Source organism: Vipera berus (assembly GCF_964194415.1).
Source record: "Vipera berus genome assembly, chromosome: 14".
Taxonomy (NCBI): domain Eukaryota; kingdom Metazoa; phylum Chordata; class Lepidosauria; order Squamata; family Viperidae; genus Vipera; species Vipera berus.
In genome coordinates, this window is record NC_138217.1 from 11,353,344 (window position 1) to 11,367,717 (window position 14,374).

General features: G+C 45.2%; 1 protein-coding gene across 2 annotated transcripts in view; it reads left to right on the top strand.

Annotated features, from left to right (window-relative positions):
* CIT (citron rho-interacting serine/threonine kinase) overlaps positions 1-14,374 on the top strand; it is a gene marked incomplete at its 5' end in the record, with an annotated part of 82,169 nt that overhangs the window by 40,084 nt on the left and 27,711 nt on the right. For both annotated transcript variants that reach the window (XM_081339357.1, XM_081339358.1), the window contains 3 exons: positions 67-241; positions 989-1,186; positions 8,266-8,319. In XM_081339357.1, the coding sequence (XP_081195483.1) occupies positions 67-241; positions 989-1,186; positions 8,266-8,319 (427 nt within the window). The remainder of the gene's footprint in view (positions 1-66; positions 242-988; positions 1,187-8,265; positions 8,320-14,374) is intronic.

A 14,374-nucleotide genomic window follows, 5' to 3' on the forward strand; every position in this document is an offset into this window, starting at 1 on the left:
TTTCTTTCTTTCTTTCTTTCTTTCTTTCTTTCTTTCTTTCTTTCTTTCCTTCTTTCTTTTTTAAAGGAAAGCCCAAGAAGAGATGATTTCTGAGCTGAGGCAGCAGAAGTTTTATCTGGAAACTCAGGCTGGAAAATTAGAGGCGCACAACAACAAGCTGGAGGAACAATTGGAAAAGATCAGTCATCAGGACCACAGCGACAAGGCCCGCCTGCTGGAGTTGGAGACGAGGTTACGAGAGGTAAAAACAAACAAAAAAAAACACAACCCCCCCACCACCATCACCGCCCCGTTTGACTACTCCTGCTGTTCCTGCCACCTATTAACTACGTTTCTGAGGACCGTCCATCGGTCCCACAAGATCAAATTAGAACAGGTGAGTCTAGAGAACAATTCGGCTGACGCCTGTTACCGTCAGACATAATTCCTCTTGACAGCCCTGGCAGTAATGCCGGAACCGCTGTCTGTACCAATAGGCTTAGTTTATGCACTCTGGTTGAAGTCTTTTGCAGCTTCACCGTCTAGAACAGGGGTCTTCAAACTTGGCCCTTTTATGACTTGTGGACTTCAACTCCCAGAATTCCTCAGCCAGGCTTGCTGGCTGAGGAATTCTGGGGCTTGAAGTCCACAAGTCATAAAAGGGCCAAGTTTGAAGACCCCTGGTCTAGAAGCAGAGAGACCGGCTACAACGCTGATCACCGGTGATAGCAAATCTTGAGGGTTGTCGTGAACGCCGTGCTATATCTGTTTGGGTGGGAATTCTTCCCCCACCCCCTTCCCTTTTTTTGTTTGGAGGAGGAGATCAGCTTTTAGAAAAGAATCAGAGGATATAGGGAATTTGAAAGCTTCTCTCAATGACAGCCGTGTGTCCATTTCTTCTTGGCCCGGTCGTCTGATCTTTTCACCCTACGCAGCCAACGGCAGGGCAGTGCGGAATCCTGGCGCCTAAAGTGGGGAGGCTCACGGCTGTCAAATTTCTGTCCTTCAGGTTAGCCTCGAACACGAAGAGCAAAAATTAGAACTGAAGCGACAGCTGACCGAATTGCAACTTACCCTCCAGGAGAGGGAATCTCAGATTTCAGGGTTGCAAGCGGCCCGGGCAGCCCTGGAAAGTCAGCTCCGGGAAGCTAAAACCGAATTGGAGGAGACCACGGCCGAGGCGGAAGAAGAGATCCAGGCGCTGACGGTAAGCTGTTGAATTCCGGGCTGGGGTCAGGAGCTGCGTCCTGCCGACTCTTGAACTCGAAGCGGCGGAAGCCTGCTTGAAACAGCCCCAGTTTCCTCTTCAAAACATCTGATGAACTTTCAAAGCTCATGAAATGGTTTGCCACCAAATATATATATATATATATATATATATTTGCACCTCCCAGTTTGAAGTAAAGGTGTCACCTTTGTGCGTTCCTTGGTGCTCTCTGAGCTGGGTTGTTTTCTTGCAGCTGTTTCATGACCCGAGTAGGTGACAGCACCCTTGCAAACCCCACTCTCCTCTAGCGCTGATGATGTCACCTAGTTGGGTCATGAAACGTCTGCAAGAAAACAACCAAGCTCAGAGAGCACCAAGGACCCCACAGTTCAACTCTGAGCTACAAAGATTCCCTTCTATTGATGTCACGTTTGCAGTGGTAATGACTCTCCCTGCGAAGGTGGCATGGGATTTTAAAGAGCAAGGAAGTAGCTATTACGGAATCTTCAAATTCAAGAGTCAGACACATATCCGGAATCAGACATATCCCTGCACATAGAATCACTCTGAATCTTGTAAAACCGTGACAGTTTTTGACGTCTAAGATCACGTGTTGTTCTGCGATGAACATTCAACACACCGACTTGGAAGTCTGACAAGATCCCATGGATGAAGGCTGAGGCCTCGTAATTATTTAGCTACTTGAAAGACAACTTTACTGTTTTACCTGGAGAATGCTCTGTCCCTACTCTGACCCATCTCGGTTAATAGCACACCCATGAATCTTAGAAATGTAGGATCCCCGTGTTTTCCAGATCGTGCTGCTCTGGAAAGAGACTTGTTGATCCGTGATGCCACAGAAACTCTTTTAGTTTCTGGTTTTTCCCCCCCACCCACCCCTACAGGAGGTCTAAATGTCAAATCATCTCGACACCTTATTGGTTGCCGTTTTGGAAGCTAGAACTTTTGAAGGGCAGGGGGGATGCTCAGGCCAGGAATGAACTTTTTGAAGAAGACGGTTTGACACGAGAAAGCTTCTGGCGGGATCAGCCAGCTCGCCATGGCCAGTTCGGTCACGGCCAACTTGCCACGGCTAACTCACCGCGGGGCGATTTCAACAAATACAAACGTTATAATTCATTACAACAGAACCGTGGCCCCTAATAATAATAATGAAAGAAAGAAAGTCAATCTGGAAATAACAAGAGTTTTACGTTACTTTCGGTGAAAACGGGGTCACCAATAATAAAAGTAATTGAAGGCAATGATTAATACAGGGTCGAATTGTCCCACGGCGAGTTGGCTGGGGTGAATTGGCTGTGGAGACTTGTCCTAGACCGAGGGGTAGGCACCCTTGGCTCTTTTAGGACTCGTGGACTTCAACTCCCAGAATTCCTGAGCCAGCATGAGAGAACTATGGCCCCCTCATGACTCGTGGACTTCAACTCCCAGAATTCCTGAGCCAGCATGGGGGAACTATGGCCCCCTCATGACTCGTGGACTTCAACTCCCAGAATTCCTGAGCCAGCATGGGGGAATCTATGGCCCCTTCATGACTTGCGAACTTCAACTCCCAGAATTCCTGAGCCAGCATGGGGGAACTATGGCCTCTTCATGACTGGTAGACTTCAACTCCCTGAGCCAGCATGGGGGAACTATGGCCCCCTCATGACTCGTGGACTTCAACTCCCAGAATTCCTGAGCCAGCATGGGGGAACTATGGCCCCCTCATGACTCGTGGACTTCAACTCCCAGAATTCCTGAGCCAGCATGGGGGAATCTATGGCCCCTTCATGACTTGCGAACTTCAACTCCCAGAATTCCTGAGCCAGCATGGGGGAACTATATGCCTCTTCATGACTGGTAGACTTCAACTCCCTGAGCCAGCATGGGGGAACTATGGCCGCCTCATGACTCGTGGACTTCAACTCCCAGAATTCCTGAGCCAGCATGGGGGAACTATGGCCCCCTCATGACTTGTGGACTTCAACTCCCAGAATTCCTGAGCCAGCATGGGGGAACTATGGCCCCCTCATGACTTGTGGACTTCAACTCCCAGAATTCCTGAGCCAGCATGGGGGAACTATGGCCTCTTCATGACTGGTAGACTTCAACTCCCTGAGCCAGCATGGGGGAACTATGGCCGCCTCATGACTTGTGGACTTCAACTCCCAGAATTCCTGAGCCAGCATGGGGGAACTATGGCCCCCTCATGACTTGTGGACTTCAACTCCCAGAATTCCTGAGCCAGCATGGGGGAACTATGGCCCCCTCATGACTCGTGGACTTCAACTCCCAGAATTCCTGAGCCAGCATGGCTCAGCTTGGAAACCTCTCCCTTTCCCCTCAGCACGGCTGGCTCAGGAATTCTGGGAGTTGAAGTCCACGAGTCCTAAAAGAGCCGAGGTTGCTTACCCCTGTACCTAGACCCTCTCCTGAAGCCCATCGTGAGGAGAACAAACAGCCTTTAGAAGACCATGGATCCTGGACGAGAGGTGACCTTGGTCCTGAAGCAGGGCATTCCGGAAGGGACTGAACTGCCTGTGGCTGAAAATCCTCCTGGAATCCCATCCCAACCTCACTCTGATTTCGAAATACAATCCAGATGTGTTGTGTTTTCATCCCAGCCCACCGCTTAAACCATTGATGACGGTCATGTCGCCCACTGCTTTTTGTAAGTGCTACTTTAGGCTTGCAAGATGAGAGTTAGCTTAGGCGGTGAACTCTCCCACTCTTGACTCGGGCTTCCTTGACGTCTTAAATTCCCTTTAAAAGCCCAAATGGAGCTCTTCCCTTGGAAGGAATCCAGCGCAGGCACTCGAACGCAGTACTTAATAAAGTGCAACTGACACTCTTTTGTGGAAATTTGCTAACACTGATAGGCCGGGAAAGAGGCTAATTGCAGGTAAGTTGCTTTGATTTCGTTCCTTGGACGTTCTTTAGAAAAAGAGAATCCCCATTCTTGCATACGTTTATGCATGACGTTTATGGATTTTTAGCAACGTCCTTTTTCCACGCTTCCCTATTCTCTGTATTTAAAAAAAAAATCAAAGCGACTTGTTTTTCACAACGATGTTGAAACATGTCTATATCCAGAAGAGTGCTCACATTATCCTTTAATTGTCTTCTGGGTAGAAATCCAGATTGGCCAGATTCACGAGGAACAAAATTCTGTAAAATCTTTGTCACTCTCTCTCAGCTGCCGTAGTATTGTAAAAGATTCATACTCGTCGGTCAGTAATGAAATCAGTCTATAATTCTTGCCAGAGGTCAAACCTTTATCCTTCTTTTTTTTTGGGGGGGAGGGGGGGTAATAAAGCAATATTTGCCTTTCCCCCCCCCCCGCCCCCCAAGCATCTAGCACAGCCTTGCAGAGTAGAATTCCTCACATTTTTTTTCAACGGGATGACACTTGGTCTTCAAAACATTCATAATATAACCTTGAAAGTCCACCTGATCTGGTGCTTTCCCTCTTTTAATGTTCTTTCTAACTTCTGATGTGTCAAAATGACTTTTTTCAAAAGTGGGATTTTTCATCCGGTCTGGCCAAGGTGGAGCATTGTAGGCTGGCTGGGTTCTGTTTCTTGACGAAGCAGCTGTCTCCAACGATGATGTTTTTTTGGGGGGGGGATTTAGGAGTTATAAAAGTATATGTAGACCTTCCTCCCAAGAGCAAACACCGTTTATCTCCCCGTGAGGGACCCTGTTTTTCTGCCTTTTTGCTGATAGATGGAGCCTGAAGGATTCAGAACAGGACTTCTGTAGAACGAGAGGCGATCTGGCTGCAACATCTGTCCCCCCCCCTGTCAGGGTTGATTTAACTGATCTGGCTGTCTAGGCAGGTATCCCCCCTTTTTTCCCCTCCCCCGCCCCCATTTCATGTGTGTTCCTCCTGAAGCTGCAAGCTTGGTGGAAGAGAACGACCATCCAGGTAGAAGCGTACTGTTCTTCAAAGGATCTCTATGTATCTTGGCTTAGCAGAGCTGGGGAACAGACGAGCTCTTTCCGGTTTGGAAAGTCCACTTTCCACGTAGGAAACTCAGAAGTCACGGACGTCACGGTGTCTGATGCTTGGGTTCATACGTGACACAGCTCGGCGTATGTTGGGCCACGACGAAGCAGGACATTCTTTAGACCCAATTGCTCCGTAGGTTGACAGTGCTGTGCTGGACGGTATTGTGATTTTAATATAAAACAGCGGGTAAATTGCTTTGCACATATCCTGTTCCTGAAGCTCTGGAGAATCCCCGCTAGTCTGACTTCTGTAGCCTTTCTCAACCTGACGCGCTCCCTACCATTCCCTCAAACCAGTACGACTGATGGCTGCATTGGCCAGCTGGAAAATCTGGGATCTGTGATTCTGGTTTGTCTGGAGAACATCAGGTTGAAGAAACCTGGATATCTTGGGCAAACGATTTCAAATATTAAAAGAGAGATCCATCCAGGTGAACATGCTGGTTTGCCAACCTCTTGGTACGTTGTGGATGCTGTTAGCTTTCAAATTCAGTGGGCATAAATCGCCCAAATAACAGTGGTGAAGAGGACCGGGCATCTGCCCTAATCCATAATTGGTTGGTTTGTTGCCTAGTTGTACAATAAGTTGACCATTGCTCTTCTACGTGGTCCTCGTCAGCGCAGATCTGTCTTGCTTTCTTGAGACATCCTTCCATCCCCCGTGGAAGCTTTGGAAGAACTTCCTTTTAATCCAATCGTTCCCCCCCCCCAAAAAAAAACCCCCAATTGACTTAGCAATAAAATCATACACAAGCGGGAACTGTGTTCCCTCCTGTCTCCATCTTGTGCTTCAGCTCTTTCTGATCTTCATATTTGGGTGACATGACGAGAGGGACATGACCTCGTCTCAGCCCCCTCCAGCTGGTGGGGGCAAGGAAGCCCTCCCTCTGTAGTTGGTCCTTTTTTTTTTTTATTTGCTGAAAGAATTTTGCTTTCTCGAATACCTTGGATTTAGGACAAGAGGGCTGAAATACAGGGGGGGGAACGTCCAATGAGCCCAGAAACTACTACTTCAAGATTGACAAAGGACCTTGGTTGCTGGAGGTTGAGATTTTGTGTTACACTTTGCTTGTAATAATAATAATAATAATAATAATAATAATAATAATAATAATAATAATAATAATAATAATAATAATAATAATAATAATAATAATATACGTTTTACTAAAATTTGAGTAAACTGAAGGCTCCCATATCTTTTGGTGTATTCTAGGCTTCCTTTATCTCCAGGAATCCCTGGTTGTGGGAAGAGATACTTCCTTGGGGGAAAGATTAGGATAGGTGATGGGCTTTCTGTAGGAATTTCCGTTGCTTGATTTTTTCATTTGCAGGCAGCCCTTGACTTACAGCAGTCCTATTTAGTGACCGTTCAAAGTTAACAACGGCACGGGGGAAAAAGTGACTGAGGATCATTTTTCACCCTTTTGTAGCGTGCGATCAATATTCAACTGGCTCCCCATATAATAATAATAATATAATAACAACAACAACAACAATACCTAGGATGCTGGCAGCAACCCATGTCAACCATTAGTGCCAGTCAATTTGAGTGTTCAGTTGACTGAGTTTCATGTTTTATGAATAAAAGTATAATAATAATAATAATAATAATAATTAATAATAATAATAATAATAATGTTGGAAGGGGCCTTGGAGGTCACCTAGTCCAACCCCGTGCTCAGGCAGGAGACCCTATCCCATTTCAGACAAATTTATGACCGTTGGTCAATCTTTTGCCAAGCAAAATTGATGGGGATTCACTTGCTAACTTATCAACTGCAGGGATTCACTTAATAACGGTGGCAAGACGGGTCATAAGGTGGGGCAAAAACCCGCTTAACAAATGTCTCACTTAGCAACCAAAATGTTGGGCTCAATCCTGGCTGTCAGCCGAGGACCACCCGTTCTGTACTTTCGTTTCCCAATGCGAAACCAAGTTCAGGAAATCCCAACATGCCTCCCTTAAAAAATGGGTTCTTTTTTGCAGAGCAAGGTTGGGGGAGCTTGATTGATGTTTTGTTGTAGGCTTTTTTTTCCCCTCTAACTTTTGTGTGTGTGGAATAAGATTGCAATAGCCTGCGCATTAAATACATAAAAAGGTAAAGGTAAAGGTTCCCCCGCACATGCATGCTAGTCGTTTCCGACTCTAGGGGGCGGTGCTCATCTCCGTTTCAAAGCCGAAGAGCCAGCACTTGTCCGAGGACGTCTCCGTGGTCACGTGGCTGGCGTGACTAGATGCCAAAGGCACACGGAACGCTGTTACCTTCCCACCGGAGTGGTCCCTATTTTTCTACTTGCATTTTTTACGTGCTTTCGAACTGCTAGGTTGGCAGAAGCTGGGATTAAATACATATATCTATATAAATAAATACATCGGGCAAATGAATGAAGTCTTGTCAGGCACAGAGAATCAAGATCATCCTTAACTTGCAGCTCAGGAGATTTACTGCTCAAGAATCTATGCCCAAGAATCTGGTCAACTCAGGTTCAGGACTAAATTGGTGCTAGATTAGAGTTTGTGGGAACGTAAGGACTCTGAAGAAGCTTCTTCAGCTGGGCCTGATTGGTGGAGAACGGAAGGATTTACACTCCTTGCAGTCTTCTGGCCATCGACACAGAATCACTGGTTAACAGCAGTTAATCGTTAACGGCCGTCTATCTGCAAGGACTATCAATCCTTCCATCCTACACCATCCAGGCAGAAGTGAAGAAGCTTCTTGGATGAGAAGCGCAACGTCTTCAAGGAAAGAAAAAAAAAAAACCAGGACAGTCCAGTTGCCGTTGGAAAAAGCCCCCTTGGGAGAACGAGGACCTGGAGGATGGAGCATCTCCACAGACATTTAGATATGATTGAAGCTTTAGCTTCCAGGTGTAGAAGATGCCTGAGGCCGATAACTCTTGTTGTTTTTGTTTTTTGCCCAGCTAGGAGTAACAACCGTCAGGATCTGCCCTCTTTAAACTTTGCTTGCTGGTAGATTGTTCTACAGTTCATGTGGCAACAGCTGTTGGATGCTGCCTCTAATGTGTGCAAACATTGATGGTCAACTTCTTACCTCCTTTAGGCACATAGAGATGAAATCCAGCGTAAATTTGAAGCCCTTCGTAATAGCTGCACAGTGAGTATTCAACCAAGGTCATTGAATTCTTTTGAAATCAGAGGATGAGGAAGGAAAAACGTCCGCGTTTCTTTTTCGCTCTGCTCCTTGAAAGGCAAAGGCTGAAAGGAGTCTTTGGCTTTCCCCGAGTTAGCAGAACCAAGATTGATCTGAATTCTTACTTCTCCAGGAAATCTCCTCTCTGGAGGTTTGAAGCCGAACTTAAATCTGGCATTGGCTACTTCCAAGACCTCGAGAAACAATTGCAAATAAATAAATAAATAAATAAATAAATAAATAAATAAATAAATCTCATTTCAGTGCAGCTAATAAGAATGGTTTAGCAGCTGCAACAAATGATGGGTATTTGACAACTTCCAGCGGTGTTGTGGTCCTTGTGTGACTTTACTCTTCCACAACGCTTGGGCATCCAGCCAGCCTCGTTGTCTCTTTAAGATGAGACTCCCTCACCCTGCAGATTCTCCGGGAGCGCAACCTTCCGCCCTTCTCTAAGAAGAAGCATTGCACGCCGTCGCTTTTGAATGGCGACCCAAAAATGTGCATTTGCTGCAAGCTGGGCAATTGCTGCATGCACGGCTGCACCTCCTTTTCCTTGCCGCAGGATGAAAAACAAAACAAAACACGCCAGGCCCCCTAGGTTTCTCTCTCTCCCTCCCCCTGCCCCCCCCCAAAACCATGCATGCAAATGCTCGCCTCCACTTTCGTTTTGCTGCCATCGGCATCTTGAGCCAGCCTCTTGCATTCTTTCAGTGCTCGCCAAGGCTGCAACCTGCATGCGGAGCAGCGCATGCGAGATCACGCGCACGGAAACAAACGCAGGGCCTCGAAAGAAACATTTTTTGCAACGAGCCCCTTCCGGGCAAGGGAATCTGACGTTGTTCAAAGTGCGTGTCGGTTTTGCTTTGACTTGTAGCAGAGGAGTTCAGGTTAGATTTCGAAGTGGGGGAGAAAAACGTAAAGGGGAAATATGCACATGGTTTTAAACAGCGTTCAGCGTACCTCCAAAAACCATGGCGTGTCCTTCGGTGGCGTTAAGAACCGATCATGTTCCAATTCCTTCCTGGAGAAGTCCTTCCTCTTCCTACTTGCTGTTTTTTACTTCTTAAAAGTAAGTATCTGGGAAAAAAGTCAGGCCTCCTCTCCTTTGAGCTCCGGGAATTCATTGCAAAGGTTTGGCCTCCCCAAACCGCTGCCAGCCTGTACACAAATCACAATCCGTTCTTGAAGTTTACAAATGCTTAGCAAGCATTTGAGATGGTGTAGTAGGTTCTCCTGAGATGGTGTAGATCAGATCTGTCAAACATGCGACGTCACGTGACATCGTGCGACGTATCAGAACTTTTTCCCCATTGCCGGCAATGGGGTGGGCACGGTTTCCTTGTGACACATCTGGCCTGCGGGCCCGGCAGTTTGACACCCCTGGGGGCTGGACTAGAAGACCTCCAAGGTCCCTTCCAACTCCTATTCTATTCTGTTCTATTCTATCCCATCCCATATTCTATTCCATTCCATTCTATTCTATTCCTATTCCTATTCTTCTATTCCATTCCATATTTTCTATTCCTATTCTATTCCTATTCTATTCTATTCTATTCTATTCTGTTCCATCCCATCCCATCTCATCCCATCCCATATTCTATTCCATTCCATTCCATTCCTTTAATATTCTATTCTATTCTATTCTATTCTATTCTATTCTATTCTATTCTATTCTATTCTATTCTATTCTATTCTATTCTATTCCATTCCATTCCATTCCATTCCATTCCATTCCATTCCTTTAATATTCTATTCTATTCTATTCTATTCTATTCTATTCTATTCTATTCTATTCTATTCTATTCTATTCTATTCTATTCTATTCTATTCTATTCCATTCCATTCCATTCCATTCCATTCCATTCCATTCCTTTAATATTCTATTCTATTCTATTCTATTCTATTCTATTCTATTCTATTCTATTCTATTCTATTCTATTCTATTCTATTCTATTCTATCCTATCCTATCCTATCCTATCCTATCCTATCCTATCCTATCCTATCCTATTCTATTATCCCATTCCATTCCATTCCAATAATTCTCTTCTCTCTTCCCTTCCCTTCCACTCCACTCCACTCCATATTTTCTATTCTACATTATTCTATTCTATTCTATTCTATTCTATTCTATTCTATTCTATTCTATTCTATTCTATTCTATTCTATTCCTATTCTTCTATTCCATTCCATATTTTCTATTCTATTTCACAGCTCCTTCAAATTCTCCTGGTAGAGACACAACTCATTTGTGTTCTGCAAGGATCGGATGTTGTGGGGATGGGCATGATGGTGGATCAGCGGGCAGTGGTGTACAGAAGGAAAGAGCCTCATTTGAGGGACTTTGGGCCAGATGGATGAACTGGGGGCAGAAGCTCTCCATTCCTGTTTTAAATCAAAGAATTGTAGTTATCAGATGGCCTAGGACAGGTGTAGGCAACCTGGGCTCTTTTATGACTCGTGGACTTCAACTCCCAGAATTCCTGAGTCATCTATGCTGACTCAGGAATTCTGGGAGTTGAAGTCCACGAGTCATAAAAGAGCCCAGGTTGCCTACCCCTGGCCTAGGAATCTGTAATCTAAAGATTTGTAGGCCTTCCTTTCTTCCCTCCCTCCGTTTCTTTTCCCTTCCCTTCCCAAAAGCTGCTGTCATTCCTTCTCGTAGTCTTTCAGCAGGCTTGAGTTTATTGCCAACTGCTTCCCCAACAGGTTACTGCTTAAAATTTTGCCTGGGAACAAGTCTCTGTTTCTGCACAGGCTCTGTAATTCCCAATTTTAATTCCACTGCCCTAGTTTGCTTCGGCTGAGCATATGCTTACTGGGGGAGAAAGGGGGGGAGTTGAGGATGCAGCCCTCCCCACACGCTGCAGATCGGTTTTGCGGCTTCCTGATGTGATGTTAAAGGGGGCAATGGCTTTAAACAGGGCCCTTCATGTTTCTGTACCTAGGGGAGCAGGTTTTCTTAAAAAAAAACTCTTCCTGTAGTAGATTGATAGCTGGGCTGCAAACCTGCTGCTAAATTCAGAAATAGCTTGGAGGAGGATGTAAGACACGCAAGGAAGTAGATCCGGGGGACTAAAATATCCATTCCGGCAGCTCATTGAGCCAAGATTTGAGGAAGATTTTCTCCTGTGCCTTTCTTTGATCTTGGTGCTTTCTGCGTTGGCAGGCCTGGTCTGCTTCGGTGCCCTTCAAACCCAAAACGGCGCTCGCTTGCTTTCCTAGGGATAACGTAGCCTTCCATTTAGAGCCTCGCTGCTTTATTGCTGCAGCTGAAACCTCGGTGCCACAACAGTGTGAATCTTGCTCTCGGTCCTCCCGCTGATATTTCTTGACAGGGAACAGGAGGCAGAGGTGCCTGCTGTTATTCTTAGCCGAAATATTATGCTAAACAGGGCAGCCGAGGGTATTTATGGCTTTGTACGGATGCTGGAACATGATTCATGAAAACATGGTTGCGTTGTGACTCTAGACCTACATATATATATATATATATATATATATATATATATATATATATATATATATATATATATATATATATATATATATATATACATACATACATACATACATACATACATACATATATATATATATATATATATAGCATGTTGCGTTAGATCTCTTCTATCCCCCTCCTCAAATAAGTACACCCCACCTGCTGAGATCAAGGAAAATAAAGTTTCTTTCTTTTTTTTCAAAGAGGTGTTTCTCCTTCTTCCTAAACCCTCATCCCTTCCTCTCTGCCTGCCTGTTTCTCCTCCTCCTCCGCCGCCGCCGCTGAATCCATTTCAGAAATACCGCAGCCTCTTAAATCTTTTACACCTCCCCACCAGGGACCAAAGAAGGCATCAGGCAGCACCACATGAGGTGAATTGGAAAAAAGCCCTCGTCCTTCAGACTTTTTTTATTTATTTATTTTTCTTCCAGCACTTTGAATAGCCGAATAGAACTGTTCACGGCGTACGCAACCAGCCGACATTTCTGTTTGCTAAGCGAGGCACCGGTTAAGCGAGGTTTCTTCCATTTTTATGGAGCCTGCTTGCGTCGTTCGGCGACTCCCTACGGTTGCTCAATTAGCAACACGGGTTGTAAACTCAACCTGGCTTCCTCCGCTGACTTTGCGAGTCATGAGGGTGGCAAAAGGGGAATCAGGTGATCCCCGGGGGACGCTGCGACCGTCATAAATGTGAACCAGTTGCCAAGGGTCTTGAGCGTAAATCGCGTGACACCCCCCCCCCCACGCGGATGGGGCAGAAGTCATAAGCGTGAACAACAGTCACAAGTTACTTTTCCCAGTGCCGTTGTAACTTTGAATGGTCACTAAGCGGACAGTTGTACCTGTACGTCATAGAAGAAGCCTCAAGGCAAACAAAATGTATTAACTGGCAGTTTACACTTGCTGGATTAGGCTGTCAATTCTGCCTGGCCTATGGTTTACCTCCATTCGCCTTCAACCCGTTTGCTTCCGAAGTTCATCAAAATGATGATAATATACATTCCTGTTTTTTTTCCCCTCTGGCCCCTGCTCTTCAGAGGCCCATGTACTTCTGAAAATATAAGAGGTACCATTTTATTTGTAATGACTGAATAACTGTTGATTGGTCTGTCTGCCTATCCGAGTTACCAAGGTAACCTCGAGTGTTGTACTAAAATTTTATAACTAACATGTAGCATGGGGTGTGTGTGTGTGGGTGTGTGGGTGTGTTTGTGTGTGTGAAACCCTACTTTTTTATTTATGTCCTCGCATCCGCCGTCTCCTTTACTAGGAAATTGAAATTTCGAATGTGTCGGGCTTTGCATTTCTTTGCAAAACCTTGTTCATTTCCGACCAATATGAGAAGCCACTCATAGTGTTTAGTCAAACCTGGGTCCTTGCATAAGAGGACATGCATCCATGGGTATAAACAAGGGCTGGGAAACAACCATAGTCACAATGCGTCTCTGCATTGGTCACATTTCAATTTAATTTTATTTACTTCTTTATTTCAGAATTATTTTTATTTTATTTATTTATTTTAATTCCATTTATATCCTGCCCTTCTCCGAAGACTCAGGGCGGCTTTACAAACTTAGCAGTAGCCTTCATTCTATGTATATGCCTGCTTATTAGGGCTTTCACACACACCCCAAGCGGCATTATTACAAAGTCAGCTTAATTGCCCCCAACAATCTGGGTCCTCATTTTACCCACCTCGGAAGAATGGAAGGTGTCAATCGGTAAATCAATCCCCAACATCCAGGAGGGAAGAACTTTTCAGTCTGCCCATCGGATAAATTTCAAGATGTTGGCATCAACTGTAGATCTGGGAAGGGAGGGGAATGACCATAGATGTTGATTTTTGTCTTCTAGAAAGGAAAAAGAAAGAGCAAGCACTTTTTCTGTTCCTTAATACTAATCTGAAAAGTTGCTCCCAATGCACTGAAAACAAAGATTGTTCCTGGAGCCAAGGACCTCTTTGTGGTATCCCATATCCCGCCTTCACAAGATCCTTCAGTTTCAGATGGAGTAGAAAGTTCTCAGAACTTCAAGCTTTAAGGTGGCCACCTAGCTGTTCCCTTGTGGCCTATCTTCATACTTCTTCCAACCACCTGTTAGGAGATGCTGTTAGCTTTATATATTTATAAAAGAATTGAGAAACGGTTCCTCTCCTCCTCTGCCCCCCTCACCTTGCAGCTGAGCCAAGAAAATATCGTGGTTTCCAAATATGGATCCAATGCACCAAGAGACGATGCTCTTTAGCATCCTGAGCTCGGGACCAACGTTGTCAGGAGGCTGTGTTTTTTTTTTAAAAAAAATAGCTTTGATGACATTGGCGTCGATTCCTATTTGCAATGCTTTTTTCCCTCTGTCAATTCTTCCTTGGTTGCCAGGAGGAAAAGGGGGAAGTTGCCACTGGTTGGGAGTGCAACTGGTTGCGCTAGGACAACTTTTGAGAAAGTGGTTCTGTTGCTGGTTGACTCAGTCGAGCGTTGTCTGGAAGGTGACTCAACATCCAGTTGAACCTCTCTCCT